The sequence below is a fragment of the Protopterus annectens genome, chromosome 2.part0 (assembly GCF_019279795.1).
Source record: "Protopterus annectens isolate FY-2018-M chromosome 2.part0, PAN1.0, whole genome shotgun sequence".
Lineage (NCBI taxonomy): Eukaryota > Metazoa > Chordata > Ceratodontiformes > Protopteridae > Protopterus > Protopterus annectens.
The window spans coordinates 963,038,975-963,063,970 of record NC_056728.1 but is presented as its reverse complement, the minus strand read 5'-3'; the positions used below and the strand labels follow the sequence as shown (position 1 = coordinate 963,063,970).

At 40.6% G+C, this 24,996-nt stretch overlaps 1 protein-coding gene across 1 annotated transcript in view; it reads right to left on the bottom strand.

Moving 5' to 3' along the window:
• The window catches only part of LOC122793322 (interleukin-8-like), a 152,118-nt gene that overhangs the window by 114,655 nt on the left and 12,467 nt on the right, over positions 1–24,996 (bottom strand). The window contains exon 3 of the mRNA XM_044061212.1: positions 9,046–9,129. Within this exon, the coding sequence (XP_043917147.1) occupies positions 9,046–9,129 (84 nt within the window). The remainder of the gene's footprint in view (positions 1–9,045; positions 9,130–24,996) is intronic.

The window sequence follows — 24,996 nt, the reverse complement described above, 5'->3', positions numbered from 1 at the left end:
TTATGTCACATGTATGGGTATGACTTTGCTCCCCAGCCTCTCAGCTATTTCACATCTGTTATCCCTGTACGGTGGACATTGTGATATATAGTAGAGCCACTATATAAGAAATATGCAAAACCCGCTCCACATTGGCCACAGGTGTCACACGCTCACAACCACCTCTACACAGGATACGAGTTACAAACACAGGCACACCTTTCATGTCTGGGAGTAGAATCTCTACCTAACTAGTGTATTACACCACAGCACTATGCAGTTATAGTACACGCCACACACATTACTGAAGTACTTCTTCTCCAAAGGTGTATTTCACAATGAATGACATCAGCAGGCTTGCCAAAGTAGACCATTTGAAATATACTGCGGGTGACTACCCTAAAATGCATTGCTCCCTACACAGACAGTGAGACACACACAAAACATCCACAACTGACATGTGAAGGTATAGAACCCCTGACAGAGGTCTATATCACACTACAGCATGGAGCTGTTATAGGACACAACATGGGGATTACTGGAGAACTCCTTCCCCAAAGCTGTATTTCACAATGAATGACATCAGCAGGATTGCCAAAGTAGGCAATTTGAAATGTAATACGTGTGACTAGCATGCATTGCTCCATATACAGACATTGAAACACACAAAACATCCAGAACTGCCATGGGTGGGGATGGAACCCTACCACAGTTTTAAATCACAGTCCAGCAGTATGCAGTTACAGGACATGCTACAGAGATTACTAGGCTACAACCTTCCCAGAGTTGTATTTCTAGGTGGGTGACATCAGCAGCCTTGCCAAAATCAAGTATATGAATTGTAAGGAGTTTGAGTACCCTAAAAAGCATTACTCTCTACACGGTCAGAGACAGACAGACACACACACACACACACACACACACACACACACACACACAGTTGCCAAGTCTGGGGTTAGAACACCTACCTAGCTACTTTATCACACTACAGCAGTATGCAGTCACAGGATGCGTTACTGAGATTACTGGGCTACAACCTTCCCAGAGGTGTATTTCTAGGTGGGTGACATCTGCAGCCTTGCCAAAGTCGAGTATATGAATTGTAAGTAGTGTGAGTACACTAAAAAGCATTACTCTCTACACTGTCAGAGACAGACAGACATGCACACACACACACACACACACACACACACACACACACACACACACACACACACACACACACACACACACACACACACTCGCCAAGTCTGGGGGTTGGAACACCTACCTAACTAGTTTGTCACACTACAGCAGTACACAGCTATGGGACGCACCACAGAGATTACTGGGCTACAACTCTCCCACAGATGTATTTCACATTGGATTAACTCAGCAGGCTTGTCATAGTAGGGCTATTGGGAGGGTGGTGTGTGCATGGGCCATAACCCATTCATGTATGGGTTGACATGCCACATGGAGGCACACATGGGGTCATATGTCACAGGTATGTGTATACAGCTGCTAGATGACGACTTCTTGTACAGTCATGTTGCACAGCTGGCACATGCACCACATAGTCTGCTATGCTGACAGATACTGGTGGCTAGTATTTGCAGTGAGTGACATGTGCACCTCATGTGTTTGGGGCCCTTTGGCTGTGTGCTGGGTGGGACAGACCTGGATGGCTCCTTGTCACAGTCACCATCTTCCACACATCTATGTACGTCTACCTTTGGCTTATTATAGTGTGTCAAACTGACATATATGTCTGTATTCCTATCCATTGTGTGTGCAAGGCATGAGTGGTACATACTGATGAGTGTTTGCACTAACATCTGCAACTGCCAGATATGTCTGGTCCACTGGTGTTTGCAGTCATGGCCTTCATGTGTTTAAGTGTGGTAGCATGCCCAGGATGACCTTTCAGTATGTTGTTCACTGACATTGCCTTCATTTCTCTAAGTGTGTGAGCATGCCCAGTATGATCGTTCGGTATGTTGTTGACTGATATTGCCTTCATTTCTGTGTGTGTGAGCATGCCCAGTATGGCCATCTGTAGTGGATGTGTGGATCGTGTCCAGGTAGTTTGTGCTGCAGAGCTGACCTTTGTGTTGTACACCGACAGGTAGCATGCTGTGTTCTGCAGGGTATCCATCAATCAGTTAGCTTAGACTGTTACAACATTGCTGCATAGGGGGGGCACACCTGACTGTTTCTACATTTATACATAGGAGTGGGGGGGGGACACAACTGACTGTTATTTCATTACTATGTAGTATGGGGTGCACACCTGACTATTTCTACATAGGGTTGGGGGGGCACACCTGACTGTTATTACATTGCTATGTAGGATGGGGGGAGGGCACAAGTGACACTTGTACACATTTGCTATGACTGTACTGGTATGTCATGTACTCCATTTTATTATGTATTGCTAACTGTCATTATGACTAGAGGCACACCAGTGTACTACAGATTGTTGCTTTGGTTGCCCTACATATTATTGTCTGACTTCCTACCCTTCAGAGCTAACATCCCACTGCCTGCCCTGCTGTGGTCTGTCTGTGTAGGCCTGGGGGTGGGGTTAACCACAGCCATCATTCTGGGGCCATGGCATAGGCCCTGTTTGGGTTTGTCTACACCTGTCCTGCTGGCTGCGACTGTTGTTGGGTATGTGAACCATCCTGACTGGTATGTGTGGTTCATATGGAATGGTTCAAATGTGGTTCAGCACATTTCCTGCAGTGGGTTTTGTCACCCTGTGCAGTACTGGCTACTATGGTGACTCCAGTATGTGTTACACATGTCGGGGCCACTATGGGTGTCTACTGTCTGCTGCCGTAACATTCAGCCACCCAATTCCCTTGCATGCTCACATCCATACCATAGCTACAGGTGACAACACAGTCTACTCCATTTGACAATTGGTAGGTTGATTGACTTACTTTGTGGGTGTGCCAAACTTTCAGATGATGCTGGAGGGCTGCCTATGTCGGATGCACATAGTACACTCCTTATACATGTTGAGCATAGGTGGTGTCATGTTTGGCATCCCTTTTACTGTATGTGCGATTCAGAGACAGGTGCCATTCCCTGGGACCCTACTGTGTCAGTGCATGTGCTATGTGTTGACGCTTTGCCAAGGCCAGGGCATACTGGGCACTCCCCTTTCTGCCTACTGGGACAGGCTCAGGTTCTTCCTCCTCCAGGTCACTCTGTGCCTGTGTACGCCTTGGCATTGGTGAGGGTCTGTGTGGCCCTGCCCCATGCTGTTCATGCTACAGCTGTTTCCACAGGATCATATTGTGTAGCATAGCACATATCATAACAATTTGGGTACATGTAGCTTCATAGGTTCATAGGTTAGTACTAAGCTAACTGCCTTTCCAAGCCATTTTATGCCTAGCCAATTATCCCTTGTGAGACTCAAACCCTGCACCTTGTGTTCATAAGGTAAACACCTTAATCATTAGGCCACCCTCCCATCCCTGGTGAATACTGCAAGGCTCCACTGGATGTGTCCAGACTCCAGAACCGTGACCTGAGCATCCCAAACACACACTCTATTATATGTCTGACCTGTGTGTGTGTGCCTCATTATGGTATTCTTGTTCAGGTGTAGGTGCATTTCTGACGGGTGTCATCAGCCACAGCTCCAGTGTGTACCCAGCATCCCCCACTAGGGGACCATGAGAGATGTCCCCATTGGCAAATCTCTGGTACAGCTGCATCAGATGCCATATGTGGGAATAATCATAGCTTCCAGGGCAGCCAGCACGCACATTCATTATAATGCCCTGGGCATCACGTATGACCTGGCAGTTGATGGAGGTGATGCCCCTGGGGTTGATGTAGGCCCTACCCTGCTCACTGGGTGGTGCTTTGATGCATATGTGCTTGCAGTCTATAGCATCCACTACCTCAGGGTATTCTGCTATTTGGTGGAAGAGATGCATATTGCTGGTCAACACCTCACGGGTGTTGAGGAAATATACATGCTCACTGGCATGTGCTGACATGGCATCCAGGAACTGGTGGAATACTCTGGATGCTGATGCCTGTGAGATCCCCATGATATCCCCAGTTGTGCTTTGGGAGGTACCTGTGGCTAGTATACCTAAGCTTACACATACCTTGGTATCCACTGTGATGGGTTCACCTTGGTCAGTTTGGTGTGTCAGGTGTGGCCGGCACAGCTCTGTCCACCCTATAGTGCTCCACTATCTCCAGCTCATGCAGCCCCTGCTAGGTAACCATGGGTCTGTACACTCTTCTCCGTCTCCTCACCTTGGGTTGTTCATCAGCATGCACATCCTCACCACCCTCAGCCTCTTGCACATGTTGTTCTATGTTGCCTGCTGCAGCCCTTCTCATTTTCTAGGTTTGTTTGTTAAAATTCCCCACTTGTATACACCGGTGGTATAGAGTGTGGGAAAAAACAGTGGGGAAGGTGTTTGCTTAGTTTATAGTAGTGTTCTGGGCTGGGCTGCTGCCTGTGTAATTGGCTGCTTCTGATACATTTCACTTGCCAGCTAAGCTAGTTCTCCTTGATTACCTTCTTACTGCTGTTTTCCCTTCCCATTGCCCTTCTGTTTGAGCTCGGGGGTGCGCCGCGTGAACAGAGTACTCAGATGTGCACACTGCTGCTATTTCCTGGTTTAACTTCTTTTTTCTTCCTGTAGAACTTGGTGAGCAGCACGCACACCAGCTTACACTTTGTAAAGAGGGCTAGGCAGGTTTAGACACCCCCTCCCCCGCTAAGCTAGGAGCATACCCGAGCCACAGGGCTCCAAGTCACTTACAGTATGCCTGACACACCCACCCATGATGTCACCTACCTCCTAGTCTTGCACTCTGCTTTTCATACTCTTACACTGTTGGAACCTGCCTCACATGCTGGGGAAAACTGGGATTCACTATCCTTCCCCTCATTTGCATAGGATTGCCTGCTAATGCATAGTTACATGTGTCACACTGAGCCTCCCCCCTTAGCAACCACTATTCACTGGCCAGATTGTCTTTTGCCTGCCATTGACTTGCATGGCAGAATACTGATTTTAGTTAGAATGCTTGTTTTAAGTTTATTTTTTTTATTTTCCCACTGATCCCGTTTGCGTGCCGCTGCCCTATGCTTACACAGCCGTGATCAGCAGAAATACAGTAAAAGTTGTGTTTTTTACTGTTTGTATTGTTTGCAATGCCAATGGCCTTATACTTGGCCATTGGCATGCTTCCTCCATGATATGCAGCCTTTATTTGGAGCTGTCATGTCTCCGTTTTAGATTTTGCAGACCCGTACTCTGTTAGTAACCGAGTACATTTCTGCAGATTACGCTAGTCCTACATGGCTTGATTCCAGCTTCCTGGATAGCAGATTTACCTCATTTGCATGGTTTTCACCTGAAAATGGGGTAATTTGCACATGGCAGTTGGGAACGTGCAGGACTAGTGCAAAAGCACTCGTGCACGTCAAATGGGCACGTATGTGGATCGCTCGGCCACCATATTGCCAACATTACCTCTTACACTAATCATGCATGCCGTGCAAGCCTTTGAGAATCTGGGAGATGGAATTTATTTAATTGTTCTTGTAAGAACTGTTCTGCATCTCAGAACTGATATGGTATGCTGTTTATTGTTTTCTGTGGCTTTCTGTCAAAAGGGGCAAAACCTGAAGAATAGTTAATTCAATAAATAATTAATGATCAGTGATATTTGAATTTGAGTTATAGATTTAGTTTTCACCAATTTCTCCTTTTTTATTTTTATGCTTGGTACAACTCAACATTTTACTGCTGTTTTCTCATGGAGTTACTCTGGTATGTTGCTGTTGTACTGTACCAATGGTCATTAGAGGAGATTAATGCACACCCTACTCTGATTGGTGAATGCAAATTCTCTTCCAGCAGGGTGTTAATGTACAGGTAATGCCAGGTACTGTGCATGTCTCTGTGTGTATGTGTGAGTGTGTGCTTGCATGTGTGGGAGAACCTGAGAGAGAGAGACTGCAATAGGCACAACAGGCAGTCCATTGTCAGGAAGCTTTTCATAAGTAATTATTATGACAATCGGTCATTAAGCAGCAAAATCAGACACAAACAGTAAGGATCAGATGCAGAAAGGAAGGGTGAGGGCAAAGAGTTGCTAAGCCTTGCATTTTTTTTGGCAATTGCTCATAAGGAGGCATCTGAAGACTCAGCAAAGTGTATGTTAAGTGCAGTGTGTGTGTTAGTGTGAGTGTGTATGTATATATGTGTGTCTTGTGTACATGTCTGCCTGTCTATGCTTCTTAATGTGTATGTGTTTCTATGATATGTCTGGGTTCATCTGTATGTGCTTCCAAGTGTGTGTGTGTGTGTGTGTGTGTGTGTGTGTGTGTGTGTGTGTGTGTGTGTGTGTGTGTGTGTATGTGTATGTATAGATATTAAATACTTACATAACTTATATTTTGGATGCAAAATACTTCCTCCAATAACAACTACATATAATACAGCAAGTCTGAAACATTAGACTAACTTACCTTTAATTTCTCTACAAACTGTCCAAAATTTCTCTAAATATTACATGACTGTCATATGCCTTGTATCAATGTTTAACCAATGTTTTATATCATGTCTAATTTGTTATGATTATTTAAACTGCATATGTTTTTGTTTTTATTTTATTTTTGAAAATTGTAAAATTATTGTTTTTAAAATGTTTTGTAATAATTTGGAGCTTTTATCATTGGGCCTGTGCTGAAAGTAGGATTCTACCCAGTCAGACTTTCCCTGGTAATCAAATGTCAATAAATAAATAAATTAAATAGGGACAGGAACTATTTTACATCAAAAATGTATATGTATATGTGTGTATATATATATATATATATATATATATGTGTGTGTGTATATATATATATATATATATATATATATATATATATATATATATATAACAGATGGTCCATTCTATAAGCAAAGTAATGTGTATTATTCTAAAAATAATACCCTTCCAGGGATATAGAGGTCCTCCACCTGTGGCGTAAGGTTTCAGAACACCCTTGGGCATGCATTATTTATGTTGGATGTTATGGCATGCTTGCACTGGGATGTCTAATACTTCATTCTGGCAGGGAAATTATATATTTTTTTAATTAACCCTTGTTATGTTTTCATTTACATAATGGTTCTTTGGGTTCTACATTCCTGTAACTGCCATGCTATCAAAATGCTGTTCCTCCATTAAATCAATTTACACTACTTCACATTTTTCTTTTGCACTGCCTTTGTTTATCTCATTCATGTACATTAATCAATGCCTTCTTTTCTCTGATTTTGTTCACAGCCTTAAAGTTTGTTATTATAGCAATAACCCACGCCTGGGTGTGGGTAATGCTAAATTTACCCACGGTTGGCGTGGTTTGGTCCCGAGGCCCGAGGACCAAACAGCCAACCGTGGGTAAATTTAGCATTACCCACACCCAGAAGTGGTTATTGCTATTATAATGACATTATTTAAGAAAAGAAACTGTTACTTTTCTTAAATAATGGCATAGTATAATGCCTGTTTACTGCCCTTCCGCAGATGTCTGGCATCCGTGGCAGTTCTGATGTACTGCGCCTGCGCAGTACATCAGAGTTGAGCAAAAGCAACGGAGAAAGCAAGATCTCCGTTGCTTTTATGTCTCGCTATGTTAAATGTGTTTAACATAGCGACACAGGATTAAAATAAGCAACGGCCAACTCCGCTGCTTATTTTAAAACTGTCTCACTATGTTAAACTCATTTAACATAGCGAGACTCTAAAAAGCAACGGAGATCTTGCTTTCTCCGTTTTTAAACATTGTCTCGCTATGTTAAATGGGTTTAACATAGCGAGACAGCTGTAAAATAAGCAACGGAGATCTCCGTTGCTTATTTTAAAGCTGTCTCGCTATGTTAAACCCATTTAACATAGCGAGACAGTGTTTTAAAAAAACAAGTTATACTAATGGAAAAAAGTCCGGGCGACCGGACCTTTTTCCATTAGTATAACTTAACGGGCACGCTGGCCAATCAGCATGCACGTTTTGGGGGGGGTCATGGTATAATAGGTATTCTAATGACTTAAATTAGAGACCACAGAGAGATAAGGCTATCCCTAAGCTTTTGTCTGTGATTCCGTTTAACTATTTATATGCTTTTTATTATACATTTAAGACTATTACTTACGGTCCTCATTCCTCTTCCAGATAAGTTATATGTTTTGCTGCTTAAGTGTACACAAATAACATGAACTGGGAAATATTTTCCAATGGATCTGAGTATGGGGACTGCTCAAAGCCATAACATAAGCTCACTGTACTCCTGAAGCATGTATAGCAGAATGCCATCTGATCAGTTGAGTGCAAAATACATAGTCTACACTTCTTTGAAATTAGGTGAGGGTATGCAAGAATTCCAAGTGCTTATGAGTGCTTCATCTGTAGATGCAAGTATTGTAAACAGCTGTCTTTGTGAAAAGTATTCAGTATCGTGTTTAAATAAGACTGTCTGAAAATTGTGAAGGAATCATTTATTTTCAGGTATACTATCTAGTGTATGATGCCATTTTGTGAAATTCTTTTTCTCAACAGTAGACATGAAGTACACATTCTGGAAGGAAAGCTACTGGAAGTTAGATTCCATACTGCAAGTCCTGCAGCTTTAAAAATGTATGTACCATTAACCCTTAAAAACGTGAACACTTAAATTCAGATTAAACACTTAATGCTGGGGTAAGCCCCAGAACATCCTTGATGTGACTGGCTGCACCTTATCCCCTCCTACTACCTATGTGCTGTAGCTCAGAGAGGAGCAAATTCTCCAAGATCCAGAAGTTTTGGACTCTGTACAGACGTCCTCCTAATCTTTGCCATAATACGTAATATTGCAAGTCTCAATATGTTGTCTCAAGCTTACAAAAGGGAACCTATTCTGAAATGTTCTTTAATATCTTAACAGAAACACATTCATTCACTTTGGTAATAATCCCAGGATCAAAGCAAATATAACACATTTGATTATTTTCATCTTATTGCATAGCTATATAAAAAAACATAAAAAAGAGAAACTAAAAACATACTTCTTTAATAAATGCTTTATAATGACTTCCACCCATGGGGCATTTGGATTCAAGCAAATCTTCTGGTCAGACTTGAGAGTCAGGCTATGAAAAGAAAGGATCAATAAATATTCTGCTTCAAAATTCAGTTTTACTAAGCATTACTATTTATTACTGTAATGTATTCCAGAAGTGCATAAAGCAGAAAGCAATACATTAAAAACAAACAATCCAGCAAGAGAACTGGCATTTCTTTTAAGGGACTTAGCATTGTGGAATATTGCACATAGTATTTTGATTCCAGTATTTCTTATTTACCTTATGTACATTTAAGTTTTTTTAATAAAGCACCATTACTCAAATGGATTCTTAAGTTTAATAAGGAATTCTGGCAAGTTGCAAAAAAAAAAAAAGTTAAATGGTAAACAAGCAAGGGTTACAAGAATCAGGGCACGTCCAGCTTGTTAAAGCAGAGTATTCATAAACTGGCTACCTAGATACTTAATCAGTGATCAGGTGTGGATAATGATGGATCTAACCATGGCTGGTGTTTGATGCACAGGGGGACAGGTGAGCAATCAAACCAAGGCAGCAATGAATAAATCCTGCATTATCTACACACTGGAGTGGATTATGGTTATTATACAATGCTGATATCACTACTACTTTTTTAATTAACATCATTGCATGTGCACATTTCTTCCTTACTGTTTTCTGTGACTTGGGATGGCTTTCTAGTATACTGCATGTGTGATAGGTATGTATAGGCTGGCTGATGCCTGCACAGTACTCTAAGGTAAATACAATTTGTGATCATTTCTTTAGTATTGAGAAATACATCTGTATCTTCCCGTTTATATATATATATATATATATGTATATATATATATATATATATATATATATATATATATATATATATATATATATATATATATATATATATATGGGTCTACTTCATATGATCGAAATCTCATATGATTGACAAACTTTTCAGACAAACCAAAACACCTAAAGCTCAAAACACTGAAAACACATTTGGTCGAAACTCACAACATTGACACATTAAAATTACAACATTATGCCCTTTCCCCACTGTAGCGCGACCCTGGAGTTAGAATAAATAGATAGGAGGGTGTGGGGGACACAGGCCCCCACATTGGGGGGTGTGGGGGCAAAGCCCCCCCACATACATAATACATTTTAAACATACATGTGGATAGTTATAACAAAAATGACAATATTTATCTAAATATGTGCCCCCCCCACCCCCCTATTTATTCTAACTCCAGGGTCACGCTACAGTGGAGAAAGGGCATAATGATGTGAATTGCATGTGTCGATGTTATGTGTTTCGACCAAATGAGTTTTCGGTATTTTGAGCTCTAGGTGTTTTGGTGTCGGTGAAATGAGTGTCGATCGTAGGAGCTTTCGATCATATGAAGTAGATCCATATATATGTATACATATATATATATATATATATATATATATACATATATATATATAGGTATATATATATATATATATATATATATATATATATATATATATATATATATATATATATATATATATATATATATATATATATATATATATATATATATATATATATATATATATGTGTATATATATATATATATATATATATATATATAAATATATATATATATATATATATATATATATATATATATATATATATATATATATATATATATTGATACATACACACACACACACACACACACACACACACACACACACACACACATATATATATATATATATATATATATATATATAATACACACACACACACACACACACACACATATATATATATATATATGCAACAAGATCTTTGTTGTATGTACCATGTTACAATAACCCTATCCAATGAAAAATGGTCCACAGTCTGTTACTGAGATGGTGATGTATAACATGCTATCTCTGCCTCCTCTGGTAGTATGTGGGCTGCGATGTGCAAGTGACATAACACAGGTTACTGCAAACAATTTAAAGATGCTGAGTGCAAACCCTGAAAATTCAACCTGTACCTTTTAGTGGAATGATCGTTACAGCCTATAGTACTGGTAGATTGGCACAAATCATACACAAGATGAAGTGTTACAATCTATTAGTTGTTGAAATCAGTGAAATGTGATGGACTGGATCAGGCAAGATTATTTCAGAATATTCACCTTTCTTTTTTCAGGTGGCGATAGGCATGAGAATGGAGTTGGCATATTTCTTAGAAAGGAGGCATCAACAACTTTAGTCAGTTGTGAACCAATCAGCAATAGAATTTTTTCAGTAAGCTTACAGAGCCATTTCACCAAACTAACATTACTAAAGTTTATGCACCAAAAGAATCACACATACTAAAAAGGAAGAATTTTATGAACAGCTACAATATGTGATGATCTCACTTCCTAGTTATCACCTTAGAACTGTGATGGGTGATTTCAGTGCTCAAATCAGAAGCAACAGAGAGGGACCTGAACACATCATTAGCTCTGCTGCTTTAGGAAACAGATTGGATAACGGTTATAGAGTACTGCAGTTCTGTACTGACAACCACCTTAAAGTTGGGGGGCAGCATATTCGAACATAAAAACATTCATAAGGCAACATGGCGTTCACTCAGTGGATACACGGGGAATCAGACTGACGACATTTACATATCTCATCGATGGGCAAGTATGCTTCAAGATGTCAGAGTACAATGGGGAGCTGATGTCACATCTGATCACTACCTTGTGGTTGCATACATGAAAACAGAACATAAGAGCCATCGAACCTCAATTCAATACCAACATGTTGATGTCACCTGACATGCAAACCAGATACAACATCAAGGTCCAAAACCGATTCTCTACCCTACAGAGTGCAGATAGTGACACTGAACAGCATCTGGAACAATTCAAGACAATCCTCAAAAAAGATTGCAGAAGCAACAATTGGGTATTAGAGAGGCAAAAGAAAAGAAGTGTGGACAACAGTTGAAACTTGGAAAGCCAGCGATTCACTACGTGGATTGCAAATAAAGACTAGAGCAAGCATACCAAACTGGCCAGTCATTAGACACTTTGACTGAAGAATATAAACAGAAAGATAAACTGCTCAAAAGGATGTGCAAGAATGACAAAAAGTTATGGGTTGAGAGACTGGCAACAGAGGCAGAAACAGTGGCAGTGATTGGAAATTCCAGGGTGTTATATTGTGTTGCCCAAGAACTTAGGGACGAGAATAAACAGAGGCCACCTATTAGATATCAAATGGAAAATCTGCAAAAAAACACGAGGAACAATTAAAGAGATGGCAACAACATAGGATCATAGTAAGTTACTAGGCTACTGGCCCTGAGGCTCTTAAAAGCCTAGCCAAAAAAATCAGCACCCAATGCCCCTGTCCGGCAGGGACACTGGTGGAATCCCAGGGGTGTATTTTCTATTTCCCATCTAGTCATCCAGGTTGCTCTTAAAGAGGGATAATGAAGTACTTTGCATGACGTGGAGAAGGAGTCTATTCCACAGATGGGGATTCTCTGGGAGACAAATCTGTCCCACCAGCAAGTCCTATTGATTTCACAGACAAAGTTGAGGTTTTGCATGTGGGTCACACGAGTGGAGTTTGACTTGCAGATATGCAGCAATTTTATCAAGGTGAGGTCACAGATTCCTCTGTATGCCAGACATAGATCATCTCTGAGAAGTCTGTATGAGATGGATTAGAGGGACAGGGCTTTTAGCCTATCCATGTAGGATAGATTTTTGAAGCGCTGGATTCTCCTGATTAGGAACCTCTGTGGTCTCTCCAGCTGCTGCATGTGCTTCATGAAGTACATGCTAAAAGGGGCGTTATACTTGATGATGGGCCTGATAAGGGAGGAATACAAGGAAGTTATGACTCCCTTGTTTCTGGAAGAAATACCCTTACTAATGAGGTGAGCCATGTAGAAAACTGTCCCTACAATGGAGGCAACATGGTGATCAAAAGTTAGATTGTTTTCACCTTGGGTGCACAGGTTCATCACAACTGCTTGCATGCTTAGGATGTTGTTTTTAATGTGATAATTTGCCAAGATCACGCTCCCCAAAAGGGATGATGATGTATTTTTTTGGCATTTAGTTTGAGGGTGTGTTTCTGGCACCAGTCATTTGTCTGGGTGAGACCCTCTTGTAGTATGTCTACATCACTAGAGGAGTTGATGATGCACCCAGCTTGCAGTCATCTCCAAACTTGGTCAGCCAGAGATCTCTGGTTTTGGCTTGCACCTCGGAGAAGTATATCCCAAACAGCAGAGGTCCCAAGACCGATCCCTGGGGTGCACCACTCATTACAGGTCTACTACTATTTTGACTGAGTGTCTTGTATCAATGACCCAGTTAGCTACCCATCTGGTCACATACGGATTTACAGCAAGCTAGGGTAGTTTATCTATTATGCCCGAGTGGGAAATAGTGTTGAAGGCCTTAGCCAGCTGAAGAGTGTGCACTGTCTTCCCCTCGTCTATGGCGTTGGTGAATCTGTGCTAAACTGCCCCACACCACATAATCTTCATGACTTTGGCAATGATGGACAAGTGTGAACAATGATTCTGAATGTGAACTTGGCAGACTTTAGTGAGACTGAAGTAAAGGAAGCTGTATCCAAACGTAAGAATGGAAAAGCTCCTGGAACAGTACTTCCAGGAGCTTACTTTCTGGTACTTTAGAACTATACTTTCTGGTACTTTAGAACTATACTTCCTGGTACTTTAGAAATATACTTTCTGGTACTTTAGAAATATACTTTCTGGTACTTTAGAAATATACTTTCTGGTACTTTAGAACTATACTTTCTGGTACTTTAGAAATACACTTTCTGGTACTTTAGAACTATACTTTCTAGTACTTTAGAACTATACTTTCTGGTACTTTAGAAATACACTTTCTGGTACTTTAGAACTATACTTTCTGGTACTTTAGAAATACACTTTCTGGTACTTTAGAACTATACTTTCTGGTACTTTAGAACTATACTTTCTGGTACTTTAGAAATATACTTTCTGGTACTTTAGAAATACACTTTCTGGTACTTTAGAACTATACTTTCTGGTACTTTAGAACTATACTTTCTGGTACTTTAGAAATAGACTTTCTGGTACTTTAGAACTATACTTTCTGGTACTTTAGAACTATACTTTCTGGTACTTTAGAAATATACTACTCTATATGGTTGTTGCTGCTGCTGTTCTTCTTCTTAAGGACCTGCAACCAAAACCTCGCTTTTTCCATATTTCTTGTATTCCTTCCCTGTTTCATTATCATCCATTTCCTTGCTGATTTATGCCTTCTGATTGCATTATTTATTTGAAACTTAACTGAGTAGATCTAAGTATCCCTTCGAATCTGGTAACCTTAAACCACCTTGTTCTAAGGGGAAAATTAGCTTATCACATTTAACTCTGGCCCTCTTCCTTTCCCACATAAATTCTTCAACTTTTATTAACTTTAATCTATAACTTCTCCATTGTCATAATTATGCCTGACCTGTATATAAAACTAAAGGTACTAAAACCAGTTTTATTGCTTGTGTCTTTCCCATATATTGTTAGCTGCCATAACAATTCATTTTAATTCATACACCTAAACAGTTCATCTTGTGTTCCCATTAATATGGGTAATGTTGAATCAATTCAAACATGGGTGAATAGTTTATTGATATAGCTTTTGTTTTATCTCCATTAATTTTATATCCCAAAAAGAAGTGAAATTGTCTCAGAATGTTCCATAACACCTGCCTCTATCAAGTACAAAACAATATCATCTAAAAAAAGGTAACTTTTTTTAATTGTCATACCTCAGTACGTCTTGAGTGCACCATACTGAAACTTTCTTCGATCACCTTGTCCATGATTTTAATATCCATGTTAATGATTAAATAAGGTTATAACTTTAATTAACTTCCCCACTTCTTGGATCTATCTACAACTCAGGCACATCTCATATTTCTTCCCCCTTCAGTTTTGTTACACTTTTCAAGATCTTTGCTATTGCCGCTCCCCCACTTATAAAACTTTAAGGGGACAGCCACTGTCTTTCCTGGCCTTCTATTACTTCATCCTGTAGATAAGGTTATACTTTAGTCCCTGAAATGAACACTTCTAGTTTGATCTAAAACTGTATCCTGAGCATTTTATTTTGCATTTTGATTGCCTAGATCCATTGATTTCCCTTCTCCTTTTGTTTGTATTATAGAACTCTGTATAAAGTCTCCTTAAGCCATTGTTGGCTTATCCTCCTTCCTAATTTCTCTTTCTCCCTTTTTTTGTTTGCTTTTTTGCTTTGATTTTAAACTCCAAACCTCAGTCTGTATATAATCCTTATTTTCATCCTGTGATCCTATCTGCTTCATGTTTAAATCTCCTTGCCATCTCCCTATTTCCATAAGTACTTCTACACTTGAAATGGTTCCAGTAGTCTTCTCTGAGCTTGACTTCCCGACTCCACCTAATTTTACCCCATAAATTCTTTGGTGTAGTCCTAACTGTGTTGTTGATATTATCCCACCAATATTCTTTTATTTTCATGGGTTCATAGGTGTTTACTAGGCTTATGACCACAAGGGCCTTTTTAAGCGTTGCCATGCATCCCAAATCTCTGACAAGTACTGATACCCCTGGTAAGTGTAAGTAGAGAATTGGGAGATGAAACATTTACAAACAAGGCCTGGGAAATGAACCATTTACAGGTTGCTTGTGTCCATTAGAGGTATAGGTACCAAACCAGGTTTGAATTTCCTGTTCTCCATCCAGATGTCGAATTTGTACTTGAATTGCATTAGCGAGGAACTCTATATCACATGGATAAAGAACCTGTTCCAGAGATGGGGTAGTCTCTGAGATACATACCTCCATTTCCAGCAGGTCCTATTTATATCATAGGCAAAGTTTAAGTCTTTAGAATGGGTAAGTCTGGTGCTGTTTATTTTGCGAATATGCAGGATGTCGATCAGACATGCCAGACATAGATCTCCCCTCAAAAGCCTGTAGGAGAAAGAATACAGGGATAGGGCCTTGAGGAAGTCTGCATAGGACATTTAATTAACTTATGCCCTGTATTCTTTTAGTGAGGAACCTCTGTGAATGTTCTAGTTGTTGGATATGCCTGGTTATGTACCTACCAAAGGAGGCATTGTACTCAATGCCAAGTCTGATGAATGCCGAATACAGTGGAATAATGACTTCCTTGGACTTAGGTTCATAGGTAGGTACTAGGCTGTTGGCCCTAGGGCCTATATAAGCCTAGCCAAAAAGGTACCCTGGCATTCGCCACCCAAAAAAATTATTTTCCTGTGCCCCTGTCGAGCAGAGCCACAGAAGTGATCCCCGGGGTGAATTTCCTATTTCCCATCCAGTCATCAAGATTTTTCTTGAAGAGTGCTAATGAGAATCTTTGTTTGCTATAGATAGGTAGTTTGTTCCAAAGTATGGGAAGTCTCTGGGACAGGAATCTATCCCTAAAGCATGCTATGTTTATTGTGGTGACAAGGTTTAGATCCCTAGAGTGTGTAGCTCAGAGGGATTGGGATTTCTTTAAGTGGAGCATGTCCAACAGCTCTGGGTTTGACATAGCTTTGTATGTTAGGCAGAGATCGCCTCTGAGTAGGCAATATGCGACAAAGTAAAGCTGGAGTTTTTTGAGATGCTCTGCGTACGGCATCTGTTTGAGGCAGGTAATCCTCTTTGTGAGGTATTGCTATAGCCTTTCCAGTTGTTGTAGATGTCTTGTGAGGTACATACCAAAAGGGGCGTTGTACTCTATAATGGGTCTAATGAATGATGAGTCGAGGGGAACAATTACCTCTTTTTTCCTGTATGAGAAACCTTTTGTGGTGAGGTGTACCACGTAGAAGGACTTCCTGACTACTGTGGCAATGTGATTACGAAAGGAGAGACTACTGTCCACCTGTGTTCCAAGGTCTCTTATCACACTTTTGGTGTTAAGTAGACTACCGCCTATGTGGTAGTTAATGGGTACAGAGTTTTTACCAAAAGGGATGACAATGCACTTTTTGGCATTGAGCTTGAGGCCTTGGCTTTGACACCAGGTATCTGTGGTAGTGAGGCCCTTTTGTAGGATGTCCACATCGTTAGAAGTTTCAGTTATGGCTCCTAGTTTGCAGTCATCTGCGAACTTCATTAGCTAAAGACCTTCTGTGTTAGCCTGTACTTCAGAGAAGTAGATACCAAACAGGAGAGGACCCAGGACTGAACCCTGTGGTACTCCACTTGTCACTGGTCTGAAGTCGGATTTGGAGTCTGCTACTTTCAGTGTGGGTTCTGTCAGTGAGCCAGTTGGCAGCCCATCTTGTGACATAGGAATTTATACCTAGTTTAGTAAGTTTATCTATAATTCCAGAGAGATCTAGATAGGCTGTGTGAACCGCCTTACCCTCGTCTACGGCTTTGGTGACTGCTTCAAAGAAGTCTATCAGGTTTAGGAGACATGATCTGCCTTATACAATCCCGAACTGGGTGGGATCCAGTGTTTGGAGATTACCAATGTCTTTGTTTATAAGTTCCATGATGATACATTCCATGGCCTTGCAGACCAGACTCGTTAGGCTAATGGGACAGTAGTTCCAGGGGTCCGTGTTGGATCTCCCTTTGTGGAGTGGGATAACCGTCACTGTGCACCATTCAGTGGGCCCAAAGCCTGAGGTGAGGCTATGATTGGACATGGTACTTAGGTGGGGTGCCAGTTCGTTCTGTAGATCATGTAGAACGCAGCCTGGGATGTTGTCAGGTCCCATGGATGCTGTGTTCTTGGCTTTGGAGAGTGTGGTTTTTAACTGTGCAGCTGTGATTACAGGAACTTTACATTTTTCCAGTATAGAGATGGGCCCTTTGGGGGTGGGGGGGGGGGGTAAAGTTATCACTGAGCCTATCTGCCAGGATGTTGGCAATATCAATTGGTTCTGTATATTTACTGCCAATGTGCTGTAACTCAGAACAGATCTGAGTGTTGCCATTGACATTATTGACATAGCTATAGAATGCTTTGTGGTTGTCTTTAGAAACAGTGGCGATTTTGTTTTCGTAACTAGCTTTGGAGGATTTTATGAGGGATCTCAGCTTCTTACTGAGGCTGACCAGGTACTCTTTTTTGCAGCAGTTTCTTTCTCATGTTGCAGAGTTTGTTTATGGCAGGGACCACCAGATTGGCTTCCTTTTTTTGGAGGATAGCATCTTGGTTCTGTTAGGGATAGCACGATCCATGCACTTGTGTAAGTGCTTATAAAGTGCATTTGTGTAGGATTCAGCAGTCGTACCTCTATTGTCTGTCTGGATGGGTGTTGTGAAGTTTGCCACTTCTGTATTAAGAAGTGTGATGTTGGCTTTGGAGAAATTCTTTACGGTGGTTTCCCTAATGGAGGGTGGGGGCAGGATGTGGATGTCTAGGGTGATTACTTGTGGTCAGATCTGGCCAACGAGGAATTGACCTCTAGTGTGGAACACCGGTCACCCATGTTGGTAATGACTAGGTCTAGGATATTGCTGCCCCTGGTGGGGGTGTGGGTAACTTGATCCAAGGCCTTGCAATTTATGAATTCCAGAAAATGTTGAGCAAAAGAGTTGGTACATGAGTAGTTTTCCTAGGTAATGGTGGGGTAGTTGAAATCGCCCATTATTAGGGTGTTAGGTTGTACCCTAATATTTTCTAGTGTATCAAGAAATGAGGAATGGGAATCCTGGGGCATGGTGGGAGATCTGTTGCAAGCTACAATTTGGATTGTGGTCTTGCCCAGAGTTAGTTGCACTTGAATAATCTTGGATGCATTATGCTCAGCAACTAGCATGGAGGTGTTGATATTCTTATTGAATATGGACACACCTCTGCCTTTAGTGTTTATGTCCAGGTTAGGTGGCCGAAAGGTATGGTATGAATTATAGCCTGGTAATGTAGGGGTGCTCTCTGGTGCCTTGAATCTAGGTCTCTGTCACTGCACAGATGTGGATGTTCTCCATTTTAAGGAGTGCCTCGAGTGAGTGCATTTTGAGGTTTAGGTTTGAGGTTTAGACTTCTAGCACTGAGTAGCATTACCCTCAGATTTTGCTTGCTTGTACCTGTTACAGTGGTGAATTTGTCATTTGAACCTTGCCTAAAAAAGGTACTATAGGGTGGCAAGAGCCTAGATGCCATACCTTTGTTTATAAGTTGTGCAACACGAAGTGATTTCCTCACTACTGTAGACACATGATGGCCCAAGGCTAAATTACTGACAATGTGTGTCCCAAGTCCCTGACTACTGGTTCACCTCTAAGGTGCGTGCTGTCAGTATGATAGTTACCAGGGTGGATGACTTTCTGAAGGATACTATTATGCATTTATTGGCATTTAGTTTTAGTCCATTGCTCTGATACCAGTTGTTTGTGTCAGCCCTTCCTTGAGAACATTTGTGTCAGTGTGGGATTCAATGACAGTTCCTAATTTGCAGTCATCTGCAGAGTTACTCATCCAGAGATCATTGACATCGACTTTGACTTCAGAGAAGTAAATACCAAAACAGAAGTGGTCCAAGGGCTGATCCCTGAGGGACTGTACTTGTGATGGCCTTTTAGTAGAGGTAGACTCCCCAGTTCTAACTTCCCGGGTCTTGTCTGTGAACCAGTTAGCTATCCATTGGGTGACATACGGGTTTGTAACTAACCTCTTGAGTTTGTCAACAAAGCCCGAGTGGAGTATTGGGTCAAATGCCTTGACCAGGTAAAGGTAGGCAGTGTGTGCCACTTTGCCCTTATCCATTGCTTTGATGACTTTCTCAAAGAAATCTACCAGGTTGAGTAGGCATGACCTGCCCTTGGTGAAACCAGGTCAAATTGTCTGAAATCATTTGCCCAATTATATTTTAAGAGCATTCTATTACTCCTCTCCCATCCACTAGTGACTCTTTTACTACTGTCCTGAAATTCATAATTGCAGATTGTCCTGTCCTTTAAATATAACGAGGCTGAAGTATGAAGACAGGTGGACCGATGCTGGAGCATCAACTCTTTATTCTTTTCCCTTCTAATCCCCTGTCCAGAATTCAGTTGCTGTGAATACAATGTTCTAAGCAGTTAGTTGTAATTGCAGATTTCCTCCTCCCCCTTAGGTATGTTTTGCTTCATATGTCTTCCTGTTATGCTTTAACCATTGGAACTTTCCAACTGTCTTTCATTTTATTGTGCTACTTTTTCCTCCTGGGCAGCCTATTCATACATGTCCAACATAAGATGAAAATCTGTCCCTACAAACTTTATATTATGGATTATCTGTAGTTGTTTCCAAGCTGAGAAGTTAAGAATAAAGAAATCACTATTATTACTGTTAGGACAACAGATGTTACTAACGTTCATCTTAATGCAATTAACCTTGCCTAACCAAATCAGTCACCATCCCTTGCATTTCTACAGACCTCTGTAATTATGCATAGACACACTCTAAAGAGCATTGCTACTTCTCTTTTCCCTTCTTTAGGTTAATGGTTTGAAATAATTTCTGGAAAACACCATTAATAACTAAATTTGTAGAAGTCCTTGATTTTCAGTTTAATTTTGCTGATGAAGAATGATGTTTTCCTTTGCCTTTAACAATTTCTGGTGGATCATGCTATGTTTAACTGGGTCTAGGCATCCTCCTGTAGTCCAGGTTAGTATTATAATATCAGGCCTCCCCCTTATTACTCTTATTCACTGTAATCTCCATATTTCTTTACATAGCCCCTGTCCCCTCTGACCACAAGTGCAGGCTGTCAGTCCTTGGGTTAAGAATACACTTACTCCCCTTCTCCTCTTGAAACCCAATGTACCAAGAACTGTTAAGCAACATGAAACCACTTATTCCCACTTATTCCCCATAGGATCCTAGCAACCTTCTTTCTTGATTCCCAGACCTATCTCACTCCTAGAAACATTTGCTGTGATTCATGTCAAAACCAGTGCTGCAGACTTCATCCCCTAAATCCTTAAGCATTCCCCTAGAAACACGCCTACCTGAAATTCATTAATAAATCTTCTCAAACCAGGTAACGTTCACAGATTATGTAACTGAATTACTCTTTCAAATTCTATCACCCCCTTAACAAAAACATAGTTTAGCATACTGCAGCCTAACAAGGTATGCAGCTGTGGACCATAAATATAGTCCTTACAAAATAAAATGTTTGCTGTAATACATAACTTTTCTTCTCTTTTTAGTAAATATTACTTACCCTCTGTATTTTGTGCTGTGCTATTCATCCTTTTTATTAGACCAATGTCTACAAGAGCATACCATCTATTATGCAACCAACAGCCCCAGAATGTCTTTATAATTTAGTCTAGGCATACCTCTAAAAACTCAGGTTTCCAATTCCTATCACTCAGGACAAAAAATGTAGAGAGTATAAAGAGCTGTCTTTTAAGTGCTGCCAAATACAGTATTGTTTGCCTTTTCCAATGATACAAGCAGTCTGTGCATTATATATATATATATGTGTGTGTGTGTGTGTGTGTGTGTGTGTGTGTGCTTATGCAAATGCAAATAAATGTTTGTGTATGTATGCATACAGATGTCTGCATAGCAAATATGTGTGTATGTGTCTGCTAGTTTTACAGCATAGCGGTATCTAGATTGTGTGGTTTCCATGCACCTGAGCTCCAAAATTAGCATGTTTACATTAAGAGGGTTATTTTGACTGCACTCTTGTGGCAGAAGTGTGCTGTGGCATACCTGTTTGAGTTGGGGCTACTGGCTGAAAGCTTATTGTGTGTTTTCCTGATTTGGGCCTTTGTAAGTCTTGCTGTTATAAAACTTGTTTGTCTGATTCTATATAAGCCCACTATTTGTGCTAGGCTGCTCCATGACAACAGTGGTAGCAGTGCACTGTATAGATGAAAATGCTATCAAATTAAAATTTCCTTTAGAATAACTATCTCTGCAACCTTCCCCAGTCCCCTTGCTGCTCTAGGAGCATCTGAGTTTCATGCAGTGCAGCATTGCCTTGTTGGATAGCTTCAGTTCACACCTAGTATAGCACTTATTCTTCATATGTGTGTGATCATCCCATCCAGTTACATCTCCCCACACTTCTCCATGGTTAAACCCATAGTAAAAAAAAAAAAATGAAACATGGATAGGCACTTTTCTGCTATTTCAGTGACCAGCCTGGTGGACATGGGCATCCTGAGACAGTGTAGCAATTGTCTCATGTATACTGACAAACACTGCATCATGAGACAAACACAGTATGTGAAAGCTGTAGTTACACTATGAAAAGTGAGACACAACTCTCACATACTGACAAATCAAATGACAAACAGGGGTCAGCACATGCACATCATTGTCCTCACTGAATAAGGTCTCGACACATAAACCCAAATATTTGAGGTGCTACTTATAAGTAGCTTACCAAAACCTCAAGAGACCTTCCCCTATGGTGCACTCAGAAACCACATGCAAACAAAACCGCACCAACCACTACATATAAAAATACACATTATAGTGTTTTTTGCACAGGCAAGTCCCTAAGGTGAAACACCACACATTCAAACATCTTGGTCATAGGAGACTTCATAGTGAGACACAGGGACCACCAGGCTGGATAAACAGATGGTTACAGTCAGTTGCGTGTCAGGGGTCAGAATTCGCTAGATTATGCAGGAGCTCAGGTCACCCAACCACAAGTACCAGTATGACTCATAGTCCATGTGGGTGTGAATGACCTGAGATGTGCTTCCCTGAGCAATATGAAGAGAGACATGATGGACCTCTCTAAGTGTCACAGGCTGGTATGACCCTTGCACTGAGCAGCATTCTACCCTCACCACAAATGATACCACAATATAAACAGAAAATGATTGACTTCAATAACTGGCTCATCTACTGGTGTCATTCCAAGGGGATCCAGTATTTGTTAACCTGGGATGACATGATCGACAGATCATGCTGCTTTACCAGAGAAAATTTGCACCTTTCACGACTAGGCTTTCAAATAATGGCCAAGGCATTAGCCTCCCCCAGAGTGTCTTTATTTTAGGCAGTGCCAAACCAACAGATACATGAACGTAACAAATTGTTCTAATGCCAAGCTGAAAGTACACCTGCTCAATGCTAGGAGTCTTAACAAGGCACTGTTCTCCCTGGAAGTGCTCCTAACCCTGGAGAATGCTGATGTCTGTGCATTTACAGAGACATAGTTTGAGTCTGGGGAAAGCACCCCAGCAGTGCAAGGATACAATGCCTATCACACATTCAGACTGCCCTCTGAAAAGGAAAAAAACAAAACAAAAGAAGGAGGTGTTTCTATTTACATAAAAATAAAAAATCACATCTCTAGATTGGTCAAGATGACTAGCTTGAGCTACTTCACATCCAGCTGACCACAGGCAAAATCCCCACCATATCATTATTAGCTGCAGGTCCCCAACCATGAACCATGAAAACCACTCCCATACCTGAAGTTACTAGAATCACTTACCATTCAGCCCAACACACTACTCATCAGCAATTTTAACTACCACTTAATAAACTGGGAAAATATGCAACCACTAACTTGTAGGCTCAGAGATTCCTGGACTTTTTCAATGCAAATGCTGTGGAACAGCTGGTCTGCACTCCCACTAAGGGCTCAAATATCCTTGAGATAGTACTCACAAACATGGGGGAGTGTTGCAACCCCCCAGCGTAATATCCTCTTTGGTAATTTTGAATCATAAATTGGTCTCCTTTGAAATAACTGTAATGGGAAGAACCGCCATCAAACCATAAAACCCAATAAGAATTTTTCCAAGACAAATTAGCTTCTGTTAAGTGATAATATAGGCAATTTTAAAGGTCCTCATAACCCTGAAAACATGGAGGCCTATGCAGAAGTATACAGGAATGCCTTGTACAACCACTTAAACAACTGGATAGAAGTGGAATTACCTGACCAAATTAAGCCTAGGTCTAACTGGAAAAACAAGTCATCCTGGTGAACCCCTGGCATAAGTAGACTATACATCAGAAGGAAGAAATTGCTGTGTAGAAATAAGTGGGAAAGTGCACAACAGAGAAAAAATCCCTCATTAGTCTCAACAGGCATATCAGGGAACTAGTCAAGTCTTCAAAAGCTAAATTCATTTATATCTTTGGTTTATATATTTTGCTGTGTATATAGTGCTCAACCAATATTTTTCCCTGAGTAGCTTACATCGGCCTCTGCCGATACACCACTGACAATATCTACATTGTATTTAACAAATGTTTGAAAGATGTCTTGTCATCATCTTATATCTTGTACTACTAGTTTCCCTATTTTATACTACTTATTCATATTTATCATATTACTGCAATTTGCTTTTCATATATTTATCTTTACTATAAATTGTTACTTTTGTATCAAGCTTTTCTCACCTGGTCTCCAGTGAAAATGGGATTCCAGCCCAGCCAGGCACTTACGTGGTAATCAAATGTAAAATAAATAAATAAGAAATAAATAAATACAAAATAGCCTCCAAAGCAAAGGATAGCCACAAAGCATTCTTAGTCGGAAATCTTAAGGGAAACAGTATGCTGAGTTGGCTGTAGACGGCACTACCTATACTCAGCCAGAAGAAATAGAAAACCTGCTAGCTGAAAAATTCATCTCAAATTTCACCCTGTCACTCCCCATGAAATGACCCCCATCATTCCTTTGCTTTTTATCACAAAAGAACAGGTCATTACTGCACTCTCTAAAACTAGAAACACAGCAACAGTGGGCCCTGACAGAATCCCAGGGTGCCTATTAAAATAGCTTGAAACATGACCTACCAGACCAACTTGTTTCTGTATTTTACCAGTCTCCAGACCGGCTTTTTCCCAGTAGAGTGGATTACAGCAAAAACATCCCTCTGCACAAGGGGGAACCATCAGCTGACCTAAGAAACTATTGACCCATAAGTCTGACTAGCTTCATATGCAAGAATATGGAAAG